The sequence below is a fragment of the Centroberyx gerrardi genome, chromosome 3 (assembly GCF_048128805.1).
Source record: "Centroberyx gerrardi isolate f3 chromosome 3, fCenGer3.hap1.cur.20231027, whole genome shotgun sequence".
Lineage (NCBI taxonomy): Eukaryota > Metazoa > Chordata > Actinopteri > Beryciformes > Berycidae > Centroberyx > Centroberyx gerrardi.
This window is the reverse complement of record NC_135999.1, coordinates 19,635,005-19,653,401: the sequence shown is the minus strand read 5'-3', so window position 1 is coordinate 19,653,401 and position 18,397 is coordinate 19,635,005. Positions and strand designations below refer to the sequence as shown.

Sequence of the window (18,397 nt, the reverse complement as noted above, 5' to 3'; positions counted from 1 at the left end):
AAACGTATACTCAGAGCCTAACTAACTAAAATACCATGCAAATAATAACCTTTTAAATAGTTTTATAATTTAAAATCTTAAAGAATGATAGCATTCCATATTTATTTCTATTGACCTCGGTTGCCGTGGCTACGTACTGAGTCAGGAAGTGGCTCTGTGCAACAGAAACATGGCTGTACAATGCTGGGCTGATCTCCTAAAATCATCAAGGAAAACTGCTTTGATACACGACGGTGAGTGCAACACAGAATTATTAGTTGTTCTTACAGAAGAAATTACATTTGCCAACTGGTTAGATTTAGTGTGTTATCGTTATTTGCCTATTAGTTGTCTTCAACTTAGGTAGCTCTCCAGCTAACATGATGTTGCCAGGCAAAAACCAACTAGTGTAGCAACTACCGGCCCTTTAGTTTAGCACACTCATTTTTATGAATGAAAATAGAAAATTAAAAACCATATCTGCCTATTTTTTGAAAGGTTCCTCTATAATGTATCGCGATCCCGCAATTCCTTAAAATTGGTCATAAACAAGAGATACGAACATAAAACACCACGAACCTCTCAATTATTTAACTAATTTCAACCAAATAAGATCCCTATGCTCTGTGAATATTTAGGCAAACGGTTAAGTAAACTGTTCCACATCAAATTACCTGTCTTCAACTTAACATTCATGTTCCCTGAGAAGGGCACTGACTGCCCAATGATACTTCATAATAAAAATTTTGTTAAGGTATGAGGAATAAAATATGTCTCAAAATGTATCACATTTATTTTGCATAAATTGTGAGATCTATCTGTCTATCTATCTATTACTGTTAGCATCTCTACTCACATGATACTGAACCCTGAAATGAAATCTTTCATCCAGACAAAACACACTACACTTGCAATAATCAAAAAATGTTTTGGGATGTATGAGAAAAAATACATTGTTTCTTCAAAGCAGTTATGTTTAATGCATGACTAGTACTTTAACTAGTATGTTTATTTGTTGCTAAAACCTAAACACATTAAAGTCTTGTGTTGTTTTAGTTTTGTTTCTGTCTACATGACTGTCTTTCCAACTTCCATCTCCAGGGAAAAGGAAGATCCACTACCTCTTTACAGATGGAAAACAAATGGCAGAGGAGTATGACTTGAAAACAGATGAGCTCATAGGTAAGCTCAAGCTGAGCGACGTGTTTAAGTTTTACACGGCAAACCTGTAAGCTACTGTTTTCTGAATTTCACTACATGGGATAAGTTTATGTATCCTCATTGTTTGGTACCTTTCAGTACGAAAGTGGCTTTGCAAAAGCGCACTTGGAGCTCAGGGCCAATGGGAGGTAGAGGTTGGAGAGCCGCTCACAGCCGCTGCTGCTGCTTCTGTGGATTCGGAGGTGATCAAGGAGAACTGTTCCAATGTGGGTGAAAATGACTGTGACCCAAAACATTTTCTCATATGCACTTTTGTTGCTTTTAGCTCCCTTTGATTTCACTAATAGGAATCAAAGGGAGGAAATGCTAGTAAACGCTGTGTCTATAAGATGGATTTGCTGTTTGTTTCCACAGCCTGTATTCATGCGGAAAGACACAAAGACCAGTTTTCAGTGGAGAATCCGCAACCTTCCCTACCCCAAAGAGGTCTTCAGTGTTTCAGTGGAGCCTTCTGAGAGATGCTGCATCATAAAAACCTCAAACAAAAAGTAAGTATTATATACATTGTTTTTTTTTTTCTTCTACCACATAGTTTGCGTACATTTTTGGCCTTCTTTTCACTATTGTGCACCGTTGTTCATTTATTGCATGTAGTGTTTGGGTCCGCCCTATAGATGGCACTGTTTACAATACATTGGTCTATAGCGTGATAAACCCATGACATCCTCTCCATGTCTTTCCAGGTATTATAAGAAGTTCAGTATTCCTGACCTAGACCGAAGCCAGCTGCTGTTGGACTGTTCGGCCCTCAGCTTCACTCATGCCAACAACACTTTAATCGTCAGTGTAAGTCCTGGACAACAATGGAAAATACATCAGCCTGCATCTCTCATGCTGCGTTATCTAATGCTCTAAGTCTGGACTGATGAATGAACTGACTGTAACTTCAAATAGCTTATGCTTAGATATGCATTCATATAGCACATGGATAATGTATTGTTGAATGCAGGAATCTGAACAAATCAGTCTGAATAATGGCAAGTATCTGACACATAATTTCTTTTTTTGCATTTATCGTAATTGGCCTCTTTGTGATTTTAGTTTCTTATTTTGCGTGTTCTCCTCCTCCATCCCAAACATGATTACAGTAAAGGATGTGCATTAGGGAGACTAGGGGGAGAATGTGGAAGTAATTACTTTTCTTCTCTCCTGTCCAGTACAAGAAACCCAAGGAGATCTTAACCCTTGAGCAGGAGCTACTGAGGGAGCTGAAGAAGCTGAAGGGGACCAGTGAAGGGGACGTCGACTGCAAAACCCAGTGAAGTCTGACTGTGGGAGAGAGGGAGCGAGCGAGCGACACCGCGCTGCATTCAAAGCAGAACCGAACGGCATCATTTTCCAATGCAGTCGGATGTGAGCTTTCATTTAGTCTCTTTCTTTATTGGATCCCTTCATTAAGAAGACCTCCGCTCAGTGCCTTGTCCATGGCTTAATGGTTCTCACTGTGTTTTGCTAATTAGGGTCCGTTTATTTGAGTTGATGAATCGGTGCAGGAGCGTTGTAGCTTGTTCTGACATATAGGGTTTATTTAATACAGACTTGTTCTATATTTAATACAGACTTGTTCTATAGTGTTTTGTATTCTTCCAAATATATTTAACTATGTTGTTGAACTGTGAGTGCTTCCACAAAATATTTGATTTCTTTCAAAGATAATTAACAATTTAATTTTAATTTGAGGATGACTGAAATTCCGTAACTAGTGTATCTCTTTTTGCTCCTCATTACATGTTGTCCTCCACCTACCAAACCTAGTAGGTAGCAGTTGTGAAGGGGGTCACATAACCTCCCAACCCCCCTTCCTTGATGTCCTTGTAAAACACTCAAAACACACAATGCCTCATCCCTGTTCGTTACGGGGTCACCGTTACCAGCACGTCCCATTTGTGTTAACTGAATACCCTTATGTTCCTTGCATGTAGCGGGCCACCCTGAAAGCCATTACTGAAACCTTTGGTCAGCTAGCTAGCTAGTCTTACTGTTCCCCAGAGCCGGTCCTGTGCACCAGGGGGTCACTCTGGCTTTGGGGCCTCCAACAAATACTGCATACACCCAAGTTAGAAATAGGTGCAACTGTAGCACGACTTCATTCCAAATGGCTTTAATATTCTCTATCTGGAATATATAACAAAACAAAAAACACCCTGTTTAAAAACACCTAGAACAGTCAGTGGTAACAGACACGAATATGAAATCGCCATTTCTGGCCTTTAGTTTTGCAGTCTTTTCGTGATTATATAACATGATGTATTGAAGGAGAAAAGTATAGATCCATGCTTCACAATGGCTTATTTGTCTACTTCTTTACCAAGGTCAATAAAAAAAAAACCCACTGTCCCGTCAGAAATAGTTAGACGGTGGATAAAAAAAGAACAATGCTGTTTAAAGGAAACAATGCCTTTTAAATATAGATTGTTTCAACCTTGTGATTCCTTGCATTTTTTTGCCACTCGTCCAAACCCAGAGAGCAAGTGCAAAAGGCAGAGACAAAACCACAGGTCTCTCTCACTATTGTGCTCTGTGTTCTTCCAGATGGAAAGAACAGGAGTACAACAAAACATTTTAAAACTGCTCAGTCTTGTTGTTTTGCAAGTTCTTATGATGGATTTGATGGATTTTTTTTACTGACAAAAGACAAAAATACATTCATGGATTCTTGATCGATAAGTAAATGTTTACTTGCTTGTTTGCTTGTTTGTTTTTTGTAGAAGAGTTAGGTTGATGCTAAATGAATAGAACTGTTGTGGAAGATATTTGCTGTTGAACAGATTCACTGAATACCAAGCGGGCCTAGTCAGTTTTAGTGATTTTATTTGCTGCTTTACAGTCTTCAAAGCTCGGGCTACTGTCAAAACAAATTCCTGCTGCTGAGTGCTCCAACTGCAGCAAACAACAACTAACAAATTGGACATCCAGCTCCTGCATTGTGAGAGCAGCCCAGTCTTTCTGTTCAGGGTCTTCTTCCTCCCCTGTCGTTTGGCCTCTGATGGTCATGCTCAACTGCTTCTGGGAAGAGGGTTTCTTTTCTGCCTCCCTTTCATTCCCGAATGCCTCTTCCCAGCCATTCCCCCTCTTTCAGTCGATGCCACATTTTGCCACACAGACCCCGATGCTTTTTCTGCAACCCCTCGTCTCCCTCTCTCCGCAAACCCCCTCCAACCCCTTACCCCTCCCTGTGTGACTGGCTTCTTTTTGATAACTGACCCCTCCTCATGTTATTATTCGAACCCACTATTGTATAACATGCCCTTTTATATGAGGTTTCACAAAGGGCCCATTTGATCAGAGGGTTACGGTGTGCGATCGTGAGAAATGCAACTACATGGTGGTAACCTTTGTTTGGGCCAAAATGGTGGGCTGACCTCATCGCTTTTAATGCATAGCCCAGGCCATTCAGGCCCAAGTCTCACTTGCTGAGCACATTGAATTCAGTAGCCTGTCACAGATATTGCCCCTCAGTTGTCTGGGTCTCCAGCTTGAAGAGGAAGAAGGAAAAAAAAAACAACAGTTTTTGAGGGCAGCCAGCAATGTATGCTAGCTTTCCATCCCAAAACCAAGAGAAAAGCCAAGCAGCTTGTTAACTGATTCTTTAGTGGTTTTAATATACACTCTACAATAAATATTTCCATCATTTAAAGTAATTTACATTTTTTACAGTAAAAATATATTCATATATGTAGAAAAACAGGTTAAAAAAATGCACCAAAATGGCCTCCTAAAGGCAAAATAGCATGTCTACTGAGACTCATAGATGCTGCAACCGCAAGGTAATCCACAGATAGCTGCCATGTCTATGTTCATGTGTTTTCATTTCTTTTCCAAACATTCTTTGTTGCTGGGCGGCTAATTTCTAACCCAAAGTGTCCATTCATTCCAATGTCATTGAGCTCTTCAGTACTTTAATTGTCCCCTGATTTAATAAGAAATAAATCTCCCCTAAATTCTCCTGTCTGACATGGAAATAACTAGCAGATTAGATAGTCAATGTTTAGATACAATCCAGTACAAAGCATTACATAATGAGTCCACACAGTGGGGCAGAAAGTGTAGCGGTGGCCACTTGATGGTAAAAGTTAATTTTGCTGGGAAACACTTGTTTCCCCTGTAGTGGTTCTTCCTTGTTGGTTTATCCCACTCCACAGTTCTTCTTCAGTGGTTTCATTTCTCAGCGGCCCCCTGAGCGTTGGTGATGGGAATGTTTAGTCCTCTTGCCGAAAGGATGTACGGGGACAGGGAGAGGAAGAACATCAAACGGTCTTCTCTCACTCAACAAGTGCCCCCTGGGTAGGCGCTTCATGAAGTGGGCCTCTCTCTGGTGCTGCTTGGTCCTGGAGGCTTTCCTCGGACGCCCCTTGCGTGTGAAAGCCATGTACCAGCCCTCGTACTTGGCGTTCTGGAGCGCTGTGTAGTTGTTTTCCAGAACAATCTCAGTGAAGATGCAGTCTTTGCCTCGGCCTTTCCGCTGGGAAGAGAAGGGGGGAGAAGTTGAGGTATTTTGGATGATTCCCAGGATGTGGAAATATTGTCCTTACTTCCAGACAATTAAATACCTATGAAACCCTGAGAGCACTGCTCAGGCAAGTCTTACAATCAAATTAATCTGGCTTCCATCGTGTCTCAACAAATGTTCATAAGCTGCCATTTAGAAGAGAGAGACAACTTTTCAAGATGTTGGTATAGTCATATGCAGCCAAAAAACAATTAATTCCAAATTACCTTGCCGATCAGCTTCCCCTTCTTGTTCATACATATGTAGTATCCTGTCTTCGCCCCTTTAATACGAATACGACTTCCAAAAGAGTCTGTCTCCACCTCCAGTTTAGCTGCATAGACGCACAAAACACAAACAATGAGATTACACAGTTCTGGGACGGTGCATATACACAGATTATGATGTTATGAGACGAATTACACCGTGTGGATGCATCCTGTACAGTAGTAGCTGCTATTCTTTGACTGTAATAGACTGTAATAAAGTGGAATTACATCATGTCATCATGAAGGGCACTAACTAGTCTTTGTGTTAATTTGTTCTGAGCGCTATCATGACCAGCGGCTTTAACAGAATTACAGATGACAAACACAAACCCTCTCTTAACCCTTTTATGACACGGCAGCCATTTTTTTTAACAAAGCATGCAAGTCTTCCAAAATAGCACCAAATGATAGTGATTTTGCACAGTGCGATTGTCATTGAATGGCTGTAAATGCTGTGCTGTGATGCAGTTCAGACCGGGGATAAAGGAGAGAGTGAGAGTACTGCGGTCAGGGACACAGCCACCAGCACAGAGCAGTGGTCAGATCTGGGCCTGTTACAAGAGTGACACCCACTTAGGATGTGTAGCCTATGCAGTGTGTGTGTGTGTGAATACATGTGTGTGTACGTGTTTGTGCGTGCCTGCATGTGTGAATGTGTGTAGGAGAAATTTAAAAGACAAAAGAGCACACAGGAGAGGCGACCAGAGGAAAAGGGATAAAGTGAAGATGCTGACTTCACCGCTCCTTATAAATTGAGTCATACATTGAGTTGTAAAGCAATGAAAATTCCTCATAAAATGACCCTCCAAAAAGCGGGCAGCCGGCATTGAGAGGTGGATGGATGGTGGTAGTTGTGGTGGAAAGATGGCTAGACACACCAAAATGCTTTGGTGACAGGAATTTGCTCCCTTTAAATTTAAGACGGTTTTTCCCTGCAAGAAGTAAAAAAAAAAAAAGTCCTTGCCTAGATTCCATCATAACAGGTGTCACACATTTTGTCCATATACTAAATATTTTTACACCACCACACACTAAAGAAATAATCTTCATATAAGGCCATAAAAGAAGGCAACACTGTCTCTGCCACTAACGATGTTTACAATTGCTACCACTGTTTCTCTTGGCTGAAACATTTTCCTAAATGCTTCCAAAAACGACATAATTTCTACTGCTTTTCAACACTGTCCCGCGCCATTGATTTCAAACAATTCTCGATTTTTCAAGGTGAAAATGTTTCTTTTTTTTTTTTACAATTTTCACAGGGTTCAAAAGCACTGAAATGTAGAGCCAGTGGGCCCAAGCTGTCATCGGTTTTGATTGATTTGTTCATAACATAGTCTTCAAATAAAGTTGCTTCATTATTTAAGAGACAATAAAAACTGCTCTCCCTGAATGAATTAACATATGTGGACCTTTGTTCAGCTGACTTCTGCAACGCATTACATATGCAGCAACGAACGTCGATTAAAAGAGCAAGGTTCAAGGTTGTGAGGATACAAGTCATATTAGTGCTTTTTGTAGCCACTTCAGAGAGGGTAAGCTGTTCAGAAAATGTGAAAAAGGTGAAACTAGGATGAATTATAATGTATTTTTCCAGATATTTTGTGCGCGTTAACAACTGCCGAATTGCTCCTGCCGCTTGTCCTATAAGCCGTGTAACAAACAGTGTAAATGGACACTGAATAATGCTTTCTACAATTTGGATTTTAGGTGTTGATGTCAATTCTCTTTAAGACAACATTTACTACACATATCCCTTATTCCAACTCATGTCCTGATTTGCTCGTCGCTTTATTCTTACCATGCACTGCCCCGTCGTCTCCGTTGGCGTTGACTCTCTTGTTGCCCAGGACCTGGACGTGTTTGCCGCTGGTCCGGCTGTACAGCTGGTAGGTGCGGGTCAACCTGCGGCTCGTCCGGTCCGACAGCCGGCTCTGCTCGGTCACATGGTGCTTGAAATTAGGAGGGGACTGCACAGTGTTCTGCCGGACAGTACAAATCACACATAATGAAACATGTTATCTATTTTTTTTTTTAAATATAGGCCTAATTGAATTTTAATTTTCAAGTAAAACAAAATCAGCTGTGTCTAAGCCTGCCAGTTTAACAGCCAAGGCCTTGGCCCAACGCCTGTACTTAATTAATATTATTTCATTCATCAAACTCAGATGAAAGCATTTCTTTTTAAACCGGATTTTTGTGAATTTGCATCGGGCATGGCTATTGTAGAAAAAAAAAATCCCCTCTGGAAGTGGTTCGTGTTTGGGGAGATGCCTGGATGGAGCCCGCTGTCCTCACTCGGGATGACATATCCCTCTGATAGGTTGTTTTTACCAGCGATGATCTTTCACCCCTGTCTCCCCGGACTATTTCCCTTAACAGTTTTTTTTTCAATTCAGCCATACTCCATCCACATATGTTTTAACAATTACCTTTTAGGCTGCAGCTTACCTCTTTTCAAGATGTTTGAATTGTTGCCAATTGCCATAGCACTCATAGTAAAATGTTTTCATTGTTATTGCACCCTATTGCAGATGTAGAGACGGTGGACTAAGCCACCAAGCATGTAGCCTAAATACTTGTTAGGTTTTACTTAGTTAATGAAGGAACTATTTGTAGGAGTAATGAAACATTAATGCTTTTTACTGAAGTGAAAATGTGAGTTACCTGTGCGTAAAAGCAAAGCGCCGTGAATTGAAGTAACCTAAGGGGAAAAAGAAAAAAAACTTAAAACGTCTAACCTATATATTAAATAACTTGCATAGACAACTATTATGTTGACATTCGTGTCTCCTTTACTTACAGATAACCTAATCTCGATGTTCTAAGCCTCATCTTGAAATAAGTCAAATATTGCTTCATGAATACTCCGCTGATTCAGTGCTGGAGCCTCTTGGAAATAAAGTTCCTCCTGGTGGGAATTTCAACTCAGAGTTATCCCCCTCCTGTTACATATAGAAAGTGATAGCCCCGACAATTGAGAGATCCAAAACTGACGGGGTCCCAGGTAGGATCCACTCATTGATAGCTTGACAATAAAAAGTCCAGAAGATTTAAAGTCGTCGCGGAGCCGATCCAAACTGAAAGTCCGGAGAAAGAGTTGCTGTCATCAGACGACGTGGTTTCACGACCTCCATCAAATCCTTCTTGTGTCAATCACTCGGCTCAGCAGTGAAGGTCTTGATTAACGTTTTAAGTTGAAATAAATCCCCTTTGAGTTTCAGCAACAGTGCAGTGACGAGCGTGGATGGATTCTCTTTACGCACGGATCATTATCTTTACGCATCAGCGGCAAGATGCACATAGTACATTTTGGCAACATGAGTGATGAAAATAGAAAAAATTTGAATGGAGTAAACGAGTGCCAACATAGCTTTATTTGTTTTCTGTGCAATTATAGCAATGACGATACTGTCTCTAAGATATGCTGATAGTGCCCGGATAGCAGAACTCCAACGTCAACCTTCCTCCCACACGTGTATTTCTTGTGGTTGCCTCTACTCCAGATACAGCATCTGTCTCCCTCAACATTTAAATACTTTAACTTGCGGGAAAGTCAATATCCTCGGCGAGAGCAGGCGGAGCGTTCAGGCTGGAGCCAATTTGAAACTGAATACTTGCAGAAACAGTGTGCTACTTATTTGCATAGAAACACAAATCCATAACCGCAGCAATTATCAATTGGTAAGAGTTTATAATTAAACAAAATACTGTAAGATGGACTTTAAAAGTAAGCTATTTCATCTAGGATTCAGAGAATCTGTTAATATGGAGGTTATAGACCAAAATAAAGGTTAAATAGAAATAAACTAGCTACCATTGGATTCTACCAGTATCTTCAAAAAATATTGTATTTTTATCAGTTTTATTAGAATTGATTCAGAATCATACACTCACATTCAGGTGAATGCATTCAATTTCCTATATCTTCATTTATAGAAAATCACTGTGCACTTGGTTTTATAAGCAGAAATGTCCACATGGAAAAATTCCCTGGCATGTACTTAAGAAAATCTACAGTTACATTAACTTATTCCCCTACTGCAGGTTAGAGGTTGTTTGGTGGTCCCCCAGGACAGACCTTGATGTACTTTTTCATCATACATATGTAAGTAATATGTATTCCATGTGAACACATGACACAGAATGGTTTTCACATAACATCTAAGCCTTTGCCTTGGATACAAATGGTCTCTCACTCACAGTCTTTCTTCCATAACTTTTCACAATCTTTCTTTGATTCTCAACAGTGTGTCCAGGGCTTTGTGTGCTACTTTCACTGCATGGTTTCAAACATGCAATTATATTGTAATTATTCTTTGTAACAACAAGGTGGCAGGGTTTTGCTCAAGGGAACCTATCTGTCACACAGTTATCTAATAGGGGAGACTGGGGATGGTTGTAACAAGGGATAGTTATAACACTTTTGATTGTGATCAAGATGCTCCTTTCAGTCCCAATCCCACACGTGGAAAAATACAAATTTCTGATTTTGAGGTTAGTAAGTATTTTATTATTTTTTTTAACTAAAGTTGTTTTTTTGATAACGAAGTCTGTGTTACTGTCAGAGTTATCAAACCTATAGGATAAACAGCAGACTTTGGAGATAAATATCATGTGGTTAGCTTGTGCTAATGTTACACCATGAGGTTACACTAGCTGTTTAGTGGCTGCTGGGTTGGAGATAGTTGTAACAAATAGTGGTGATAGTTGTGACAAAACAAACATGTTGCAAATCAACCCAGTTAACACACACAGACGTGCACAATACTGAGGTCATATTATGTGCACATTACATTTGTTTGTTGTTAATGTTAAACTTAGGTGCACACACACACACACACACACACACACACACACACACAGTTCCATTAAGATGTTAAAAATGTCGATGTCAATTTGAAAGGACAATGAGTAATGTGTGCACAACAAATCTATTACAATTCTTTGTAGTTATTATTAAACTCTCACATTTGATGTTAACTCTAATAGCATGATTTGGAAGCAGTTTATGCATTCCCCAAGGATGTTACATTATACCCTGGGTTAGCTGTAACGGCAGTTACAGCTAACAGCTGTGGGGTAGGATGTTACATTTCTGTCTTTAAGACAAAATAACTCCCTTTCTATTTGCCTTGGAGATACTGAAACAACTCAGTTTTGTAACAGATAAATGTAAGAAGTTTATACCAGATTTCAAAAGATCTAACTCAAATGAGCAAGGAGATATGGACAGAAATGTGAAAAATGTTACATCCATCCCTGGTCTCCCCTGTACTATGACTGTTCCTGTTTGTATTGATGAAATAAAAATTCAGCTAGAATACTTTATTCTCAAAGTGAGAAAACAATGTGACTGTAGGATAGGCTAAAGCTAAACACAAACAATTTGGTCTTCAAAGGAGACCCAAAAAAGCTGAAAAACTCTTCACACCAGGGTGAAATGAGTGAAGTGCAGCGTGTCAGAATAGATGTGCTGATGTTCACTAGGTATCCTATTGCTATTCTAGTGAGTCAAAACAGATTGGAGACCGCTGTTCTTACCTGTGAGGCTTGATAAAGACAGGCCCATGTTCTCTGTGTGAACAGCATGGGAAACTTTTGTACCCTACACACACCGAACAGCTGTTCAAGTGTAAAAAGTGTAATTATGTGAATTTAGTCAAAGTCTTAGCTGTAAATCAGTCATTTCAGCCAATGCAAGGGATTTAGAGGGTGAAAATGTACCTGCCTTATTAGTTCCAGCGGGACACTGCAACAAGTGGTTTTGCCACCTGGAACGATTCAGCACTTTGTTCTGGCATATTTCGACCCCTATGAAACGATGGTTGTACATCCAGATATGAAATCCACATGTTTATATATGCATGCTAATTAAAGCTCTTGAGTATTTTTTTTTTTATCAAGACCATATAATGATTTATCAAACGCGTATGTTTGACTATTTGAACACACAGATCATGAGTTCATTCACAAGTCAGCGTACAAGTGACTTCAGTTCAGGGACAGAAGAAACACATGGAGTCTTCTAGCTGGTGGGGCTGAAACCGTCTGTACATAATCTTGCAAACCCAGAACAAAATTTAGCTTTTTGTAACATGGACTCTGCCGTTTTGGTTTTGGGAGCAGGTAGTGAAAATGCATACTTTATTTCAGAACCTGATCCTTCTGTTTTTTTTTCTTTCTCATAAATCCCATAGCAGATATCCTGCCAGATTAAACTCTGGATGAATGAAGTTTGTGTGACGTGCTGATATTTGTGGTTATCAATACATGGACTATGATATTGATGGAGGTTATGAATATTGCCTTTTGGTTATAAATCCTCTGCAGTTTTTTTGCCCATGTAAAAAATCTTTAGAGAACATGAATGTGACAAATTGGTCCATTCTGCTCAGTGATTTGCCTACAGAATTATCACTACAGTAAGTGGTTTAGAAAAGGTGGGAAATGTCAAGGCACAGGCTTTTTTTCATTGTCTAGGTTGAACCATGACCCTGACAAGAGCAGACAAGGAAGCAAGCTAGTGAGTATTTAGAGTAGAATAAAAGATATCTTGCATTGAAACAGTGTTGTGCTCATCAGTGTATGAGAATTATGTTTGCAGGGAGGGAAGTGGACAGATATGGACAATGTGTTGAGGGGTTGAGAACAAGGGGAAATCCAAGTAAAATGTAGAGTTTTAAGGGATGAAGTTAAATATATGGACTGTTTAATCAGCAGTTTTTTAATGATATAGAATGCAGGTTGAGGATAAGGACTGTTTAGGAAATTTGAGAATGATTGTTGAATAAGTATCATGGTGAAAGAAAACTAATGCCTTTATTATTATTAAACCCTTGAAGGCTTTTTAGCCAAAATATGTACAAACTGTGCTATATTTTTGAATATCCTTGAAGTTACTTGACCATAAACAATGCATTTTAATTTGTGATTCAGTAAGACCAGTGCTGTTTTTTGATTAACTTCTGGCTGTTTGCCAAAGTTATCATGTGAAGATATCAGAAGAAATCATGTGAAGCAAGTAAATAGCTTTTATAGAAACGTACCCTCTCTAGGAAACAGTGGTCTTACTCACAAAGCAATAACTATTGATGTAACTGAAAAAGTGCAACTGATATTGACACATATTGGTCACATATTGGCCCTTGCTCTAGCGCTGACCATTTCCTGAACTGTCTCCTTAATTAATTCCTCTTCACATTGTCCATATCAGTGCAGTGCCTACAGCTGTGTGAGTGTTTAGCCAAGCCAAATGAGCACAAAACACCACAGCTAAGTTTGATTTATTTTCAAACAGCTCAGCTGGCGTCCATAAGGCATGTTGGAATGAGGAGTGCAGTGCATCTTTGGAGTCGTCGCTGCAGCGCATATAGGGAGGGAGTTTGTAGCTGTGCAGTCTTAGCTATAGCTTCTTAGTGACTTGATTCGTACATATCTGCCCCTGAGAACTGACTGAGAACATTTGGTCCAGTACTGTACAGTCGGCATTTCTCTTTGAATTTACCCTCACAACAATCTACAACAGCTACTTACAATTTAGAAACAATTTCCTCTCCAAGGACAACTTTAACCCAAATGACATTAGGCTGAGGCGACCTGTCGAACAGGTCCGGCTAAAGTTCTCCAGCATGTACATGAAAGGTTCCCTGGTTCCTCTGAAATTTGATCAAAAGCTATAATTTTTTATTCTAGTTTTTTTACATATCTTACTGCCTGCTGCCTCACTCCTTAGATTCTCTAGTGACCAGCTTTTCTGGCCTTTTAATGAGTATGAGAAGAGTTGTGTGGAGTTGACATGGCTCCAAGTGTTGCCCCAGATCCCAACTCTCTTGCCTTTTCCCTTAGTCTCCCCATAGCTGGTTGCTGCTTTTCTCATTTGGATCGGACCTCGCTAGCTAATACAAAGCCCTGGTATCAGTGAGTGGGGTACAAAGACAGCATCACTAGAGGCTGCAAAGAGAAATAAAAAAAAAAAACCTGAGAGAGGAACTTTTTGGCAAAGGTGCACGTCGGTTATTCTTAGAAGAGGAGTGACTGAATGTCTGAAAAGGCCCCAGAGCAGACTACCATTCAGCGAGAGGTATTATTCCCCCTAGCTAATGCGAGACATAAAAATACACACACTGCCATAAGGCAGGGCCAATGGAAAGGTAGACACCATAGAGGAAGAGAAAAAACAGAACCAGAGAGAAAGACAGAGCGAAAGAGAGAGAGACAGTGTGTGTGTGTGTGTGTGTGTGTGTGTGTTGGGGTGGAAAGAAAATATGGGATTTGGGGATTCTCAGTGTCATCTGGTAGCGGTGTCACTCACCGCCCCAAACCTCAGCGGTTTTTGAAGCGTAGAGAGAAGAAAAAGTTTTCAACCACCTAGAGATGTGTTGTAATTACGCCTCGGTGCTTTGTTGCAACAAGGCGGACCACATAATGTTCCTGCGACCACGGCTGTAACTCACCTTGAATTAACTCGAGAGTGTCTTGGCTCACACCGCAAAATTGCTGAAAGTTACTTAGTTAAGTAAATTACTTAGTTAAGTAAATTTATTCCTCGTGCGTTGGAAGGATGACATGGAAGATTAATAGCATACATTGTACTAATTGAATTGAAAGAACAACATTTTCCAGAGCATTTTTTTTTTTAATTTTGATTATTTTCATGGCATTTCTGCTTTATTTGATAGTGAGCAGTGGATTAATAGACCATCAAGGACAGGAAATGTATAACATATGACAAGTTGAGACATTGGTAGAAAGTCACAACAGTGTAATGCATAATGCACCTTATACCCATAAGCCATCTGGATCCCCCTCGCCCCCCTCCGCTCGCCCTGAAAGTCTAGTTGCCAGTGTATATTGAACAATTTAATGGTTTGTGATTATGAAATATGTATTTTTTTCCTCATTGGCTGTCATATTAAAAATTAATCTCCTTAGTGGAATGATGGAAAGACAGAGAGAGAGAAAGTAATTGTACTACACTCCGCCATTAGAATGAGGTAATCCCTCTGTCTACCTTTCAGTCAGTCACACAGTAGCCATTTAGTGTGTGTGTGTGTGTGTGTGTGTGTGTGTGTGTGTGTGTGTGTGTGTGTGAGTGGGTGGTGGTGGGGGTGTCACAATTCCACCGCCTGAGAAAATTGTTACACCGAGAAAATTTGGAAAATTAAGTCGGAGTTCTCACCACCAAATGGCTGTGAACGCTGCCACGGCTAAAGCATTTCTTCATGTTTCAGCAGAGTTGTGAGCTTGAATGACTTTTTAACTGTATGAAACGACTGTCTGGGAATGACCCCAGTGTGTAGAAGTGATTAAGGGGACCCAATTTTGCCATAAACCAAATGTGTTTGCATAACGACTTTGAGTGGCTTTCTCAGTGACATTAAAGCTGCACTGATCTCTGCTGAAGCTTTTAACAACTGTTCACTTCAAAACAGGAGTATGCAAAGAAAAATGACAGTTTTTGTTTCGTTATTTCTTTAGCAAAGGCTTGGCATCACGTATCCCAATAACAATAAATAGTATATTTCATCATTCACTACGTCTTACACTGCTGTTTTCAGGCAGTAAATCACAAAGTTCTTGTCAGATCAGAGAACTAGAAAAGATGAAGGGTCCCACAATGGCATCCCCACCCCTTCCCAGAGAGGAAAGGTGTGTGTGTGTGTGTGTGTGTGTGTGTGTGTGTGTGCCGGCAATGAGGGAGAAAGTTGCCGTCGGCTCTGTCAAAGCGGTCCTCCTTTCCCGGTGACTCGGATGCTTCCCCCTTACTTCACCCCCGTAACCCCCACCCCGAATGGGCTGTGATTTACTGTCTTGTAAACACATAGGAAGTAGCATTGAAAACGGTTTAACAAAGTCAATAAAAGCAGACATCATTCCTGGTATCAGGGGGTGGTGAGGGGATGAGGCCTGGGGTGGCTGAGGGCAGGTATCCTCCCTCTCCCCTCCCCTCCCTTCCCTTCCCCTCTTTCCCCTCGTTCTTCTATCTCTCCATTTCCAATCGCCATCCTTTCTCTCTTGTCTGTCATCCTCTGATACTTTTCTCCTGCTCCTCTCTCTCTCTTTCTCTCCCCCTCTCGCTCTCTCTCTCTCTCTCTCTGTCTTTTTTATTTCTTGCGCTGGGCAGTGGACAGCCGGAGCGATGGTTTTACCAGACCTACCTGCAGCGCTGCACAGGGCGGCTCTTTCATCTGGGCTCTGGAGAAAGAAGCCCCCGGCCCTGAAACAGCTGTGTGGACCTGGGAGTGAGAGGACCATGAAAAACGCAGAGAAGAAAGAAAGGAAATTCAATGGACCTCTGGGAATCTTACCTCCCCATGCCTCTCTCTCTCTCTCTCTCTCTCTCTCTCTCTCTCTCTCTCGCTTGCTCATTATCTTGCAAAGTTACCCTGTCCTATAGTCCTAGTCTTCATTGGCATTTGTTTTGCTTTCAGTCTGTCCTCCTATTTTTTTTATACCATTTTCATACTTCTTCTTCCTCCTCTCAGTCTATCCTTCAATCATCCTTGCTCCTCATTTCCTCAAAGTTTTCTTGCAGTACTTGCAATACTTGTCTCTCTCAACCCTGAAACAAGCCAGTTTTAGATTCACGTCACCATTGCACAACATCCCCTTCAGCCACAGATCTCACGTACTCCCTTTCACTGCTACATTATCGAAATGCATGAAAGAGAGTGTAGCTAAGCCTGAGCATCAGTGAAGGTTGGTGATGGACCAATAGCAGGCTATAAGCAGGGCAGCTAAAGGTGGCATATGCAATCACTTAGGGTCTCCATTTGGGCCTATGGATTCCCGAGAACTTGTTGCTTTTTTTTTGTTTTCAGTTTCATGTTAATTGGGGTTTTTTTCTTCTCAAAAGTTAAAAGGGTTGTAATGACTGTCTCTGCATGATTTTCATCTATAAAATTAACACAGATAATGACCACAAATTCATAAATTAAACTACTAGGACCACAAAATTTTTGATGGAATGGTGTGCCAATCATCATCAGCACAAATCAAATGTGGTCTATGTATGTTCAGGCCATCTGTAAAGCTTTGCCTAAATACTGTGAGGCAACATGTTCACACAACCAAAACACTGAGGCAGCCCTGTCGATATACGCTATCAAAGTGAAATGCTGTTTCATTTTTGCAAGTTGGCCCTCATTTTTCCCCTCAAAGATTTTACCTGTGTACAACATTTTCATTATTCAGTACATTGACTTTGGCGTGACTCATGAAACATTTGAACCTCCCACCCTTGCTGCTGTTGGAGTGTGTATTCACCGCTGGCTGTCAGGCTTTTGTTTCAACTTTCATCTTCAATCAATTCAAACCAGGATTACAAATGTGAGCAAACAGGCTACATATCTTCTTGAAAAATGTGGCAAAGAACAAAATCATATTATTTTGGTTGCCTTGCTTTAGTTTGTATGTGTAGCTCATGCGAAATGAACAAGTTAGTGACAGCATGACAGTTAAATGGCACACTTTTTGCACCCATTTGCTCACAGAACAGTGGGTTGCGCCTGCCAAACAACACAGAATCCTACGCCAAAGGGAAATATCACTTTGAACTGACTTGAAACACAAGTGAATGGGTCTAGTAAGTTAAATTCTTAGTTTCAGTGCTAGAGTATATTTGTGGAAATGGCTAGCTAGTTAACATGCTAATTATTTGCTTTACACCATGTTTTCTACACCATGTTGTTTACTATTGTAGTGACTATTCCATTGAACGAGTAGAGTAGTACTTGCTGAGGAAAAGTAAGCGTTTCACAATTTTCGGTTTCCACTTTAACAGGTCTGTTTTTGCTCCAATGTTTACACACAATACAAACATAGACACATCATTCACAACTTTGAAATACAATGCATTTAAACCCATATTTAGCTGTAATATACTTCCTGCTCATGGTTCAGTAGCTCAGTGAATCAATCTGAGACTGAAGAAATGCGTTCAGCCCAATAAATCAAAACATAAACAAAGCCATTAGTGGCTCAATGCTAATTCCGGATTGGGGCTCTAATGTGCAAACCCAAAGACAGCAGGAAACAAACACCAACTTGGACTCATGTCTCATCTCATCTCGATATCGTAGGTGCACTTTCAGCCTCAGCTTCTGAAAAAATGAGAAAGAGGATCTGGAGTTTTGGAGTTGAACGTAATGTCCCTCATGCATCATCACCGTCCGTCCACTCTGTGGTGAGATCACCGTCCTGGTTTTAAAATTCCTCACACTCATCCAAGAGGTGGGATATAATAAAAAAAATGAGCAATTGGTGAGAATCTGTACCATCCCCGCGGGTACCGCTCAATAGTTTCTCTGTTCGAGGCTTTTATAATCCTATTGTTGCCCCTCTGCATAGCAGCTACACTGTGTGCTGCCTGTTGATTTGTTTGTGTTGGAAAGTGCGATGCTTTTACTGGGGCATATCGCTGGAGTGACTTGGTCTC

At 40.6% G+C, this 18,397-nt stretch overlaps 2 protein-coding genes across 2 annotated transcripts; one reads left to right on the top strand and one right to left on the bottom strand.

Annotated features, from left to right (window-relative positions):
* The first annotated feature begins 149 nt into the window (after positions 1 to 149).
* On the top strand, positions 150 to 3,787 carry dpcd (deleted in primary ciliary dyskinesia homolog (mouse)). The gene is made up of 6 exons (XM_071908749.2): positions 150 to 233; positions 1,081 to 1,161; positions 1,279 to 1,406; positions 1,555 to 1,688; positions 1,884 to 1,986; positions 2,358 to 3,787. The coding sequence occupies exons 1-6, from the start codon at positions 170 to 172 to the stop codon at positions 2,460 to 2,462; spliced, it is 615 nt and encodes a 204-aa protein (XP_071764850.1). The 5' UTR covers positions 150 to 169; the 3' UTR covers positions 2,463 to 3,787.
* Positions 3,788 to 5,365: 1,578 nt separating this feature from the next.
* Positions 5,366 to 8,820, bottom strand: fgf8b (fibroblast growth factor 8b). Its single transcript, XM_071908730.1, has 5 exons — positions 8,762 to 8,820; positions 8,626 to 8,662; positions 7,760 to 7,940; positions 5,917 to 6,023; positions 5,366 to 5,662 (listed from the first exon to the last, which is right to left on the bottom strand). The coding sequence occupies exons 1-5, from the start codon at positions 8,818 to 8,820 to the stop codon at positions 5,366 to 5,368; spliced, it is 681 nt and encodes a 226-aa protein (XP_071764831.1).
* Between the last annotated feature and the right edge of the window lie 9,577 nt (positions 8,821 to 18,397).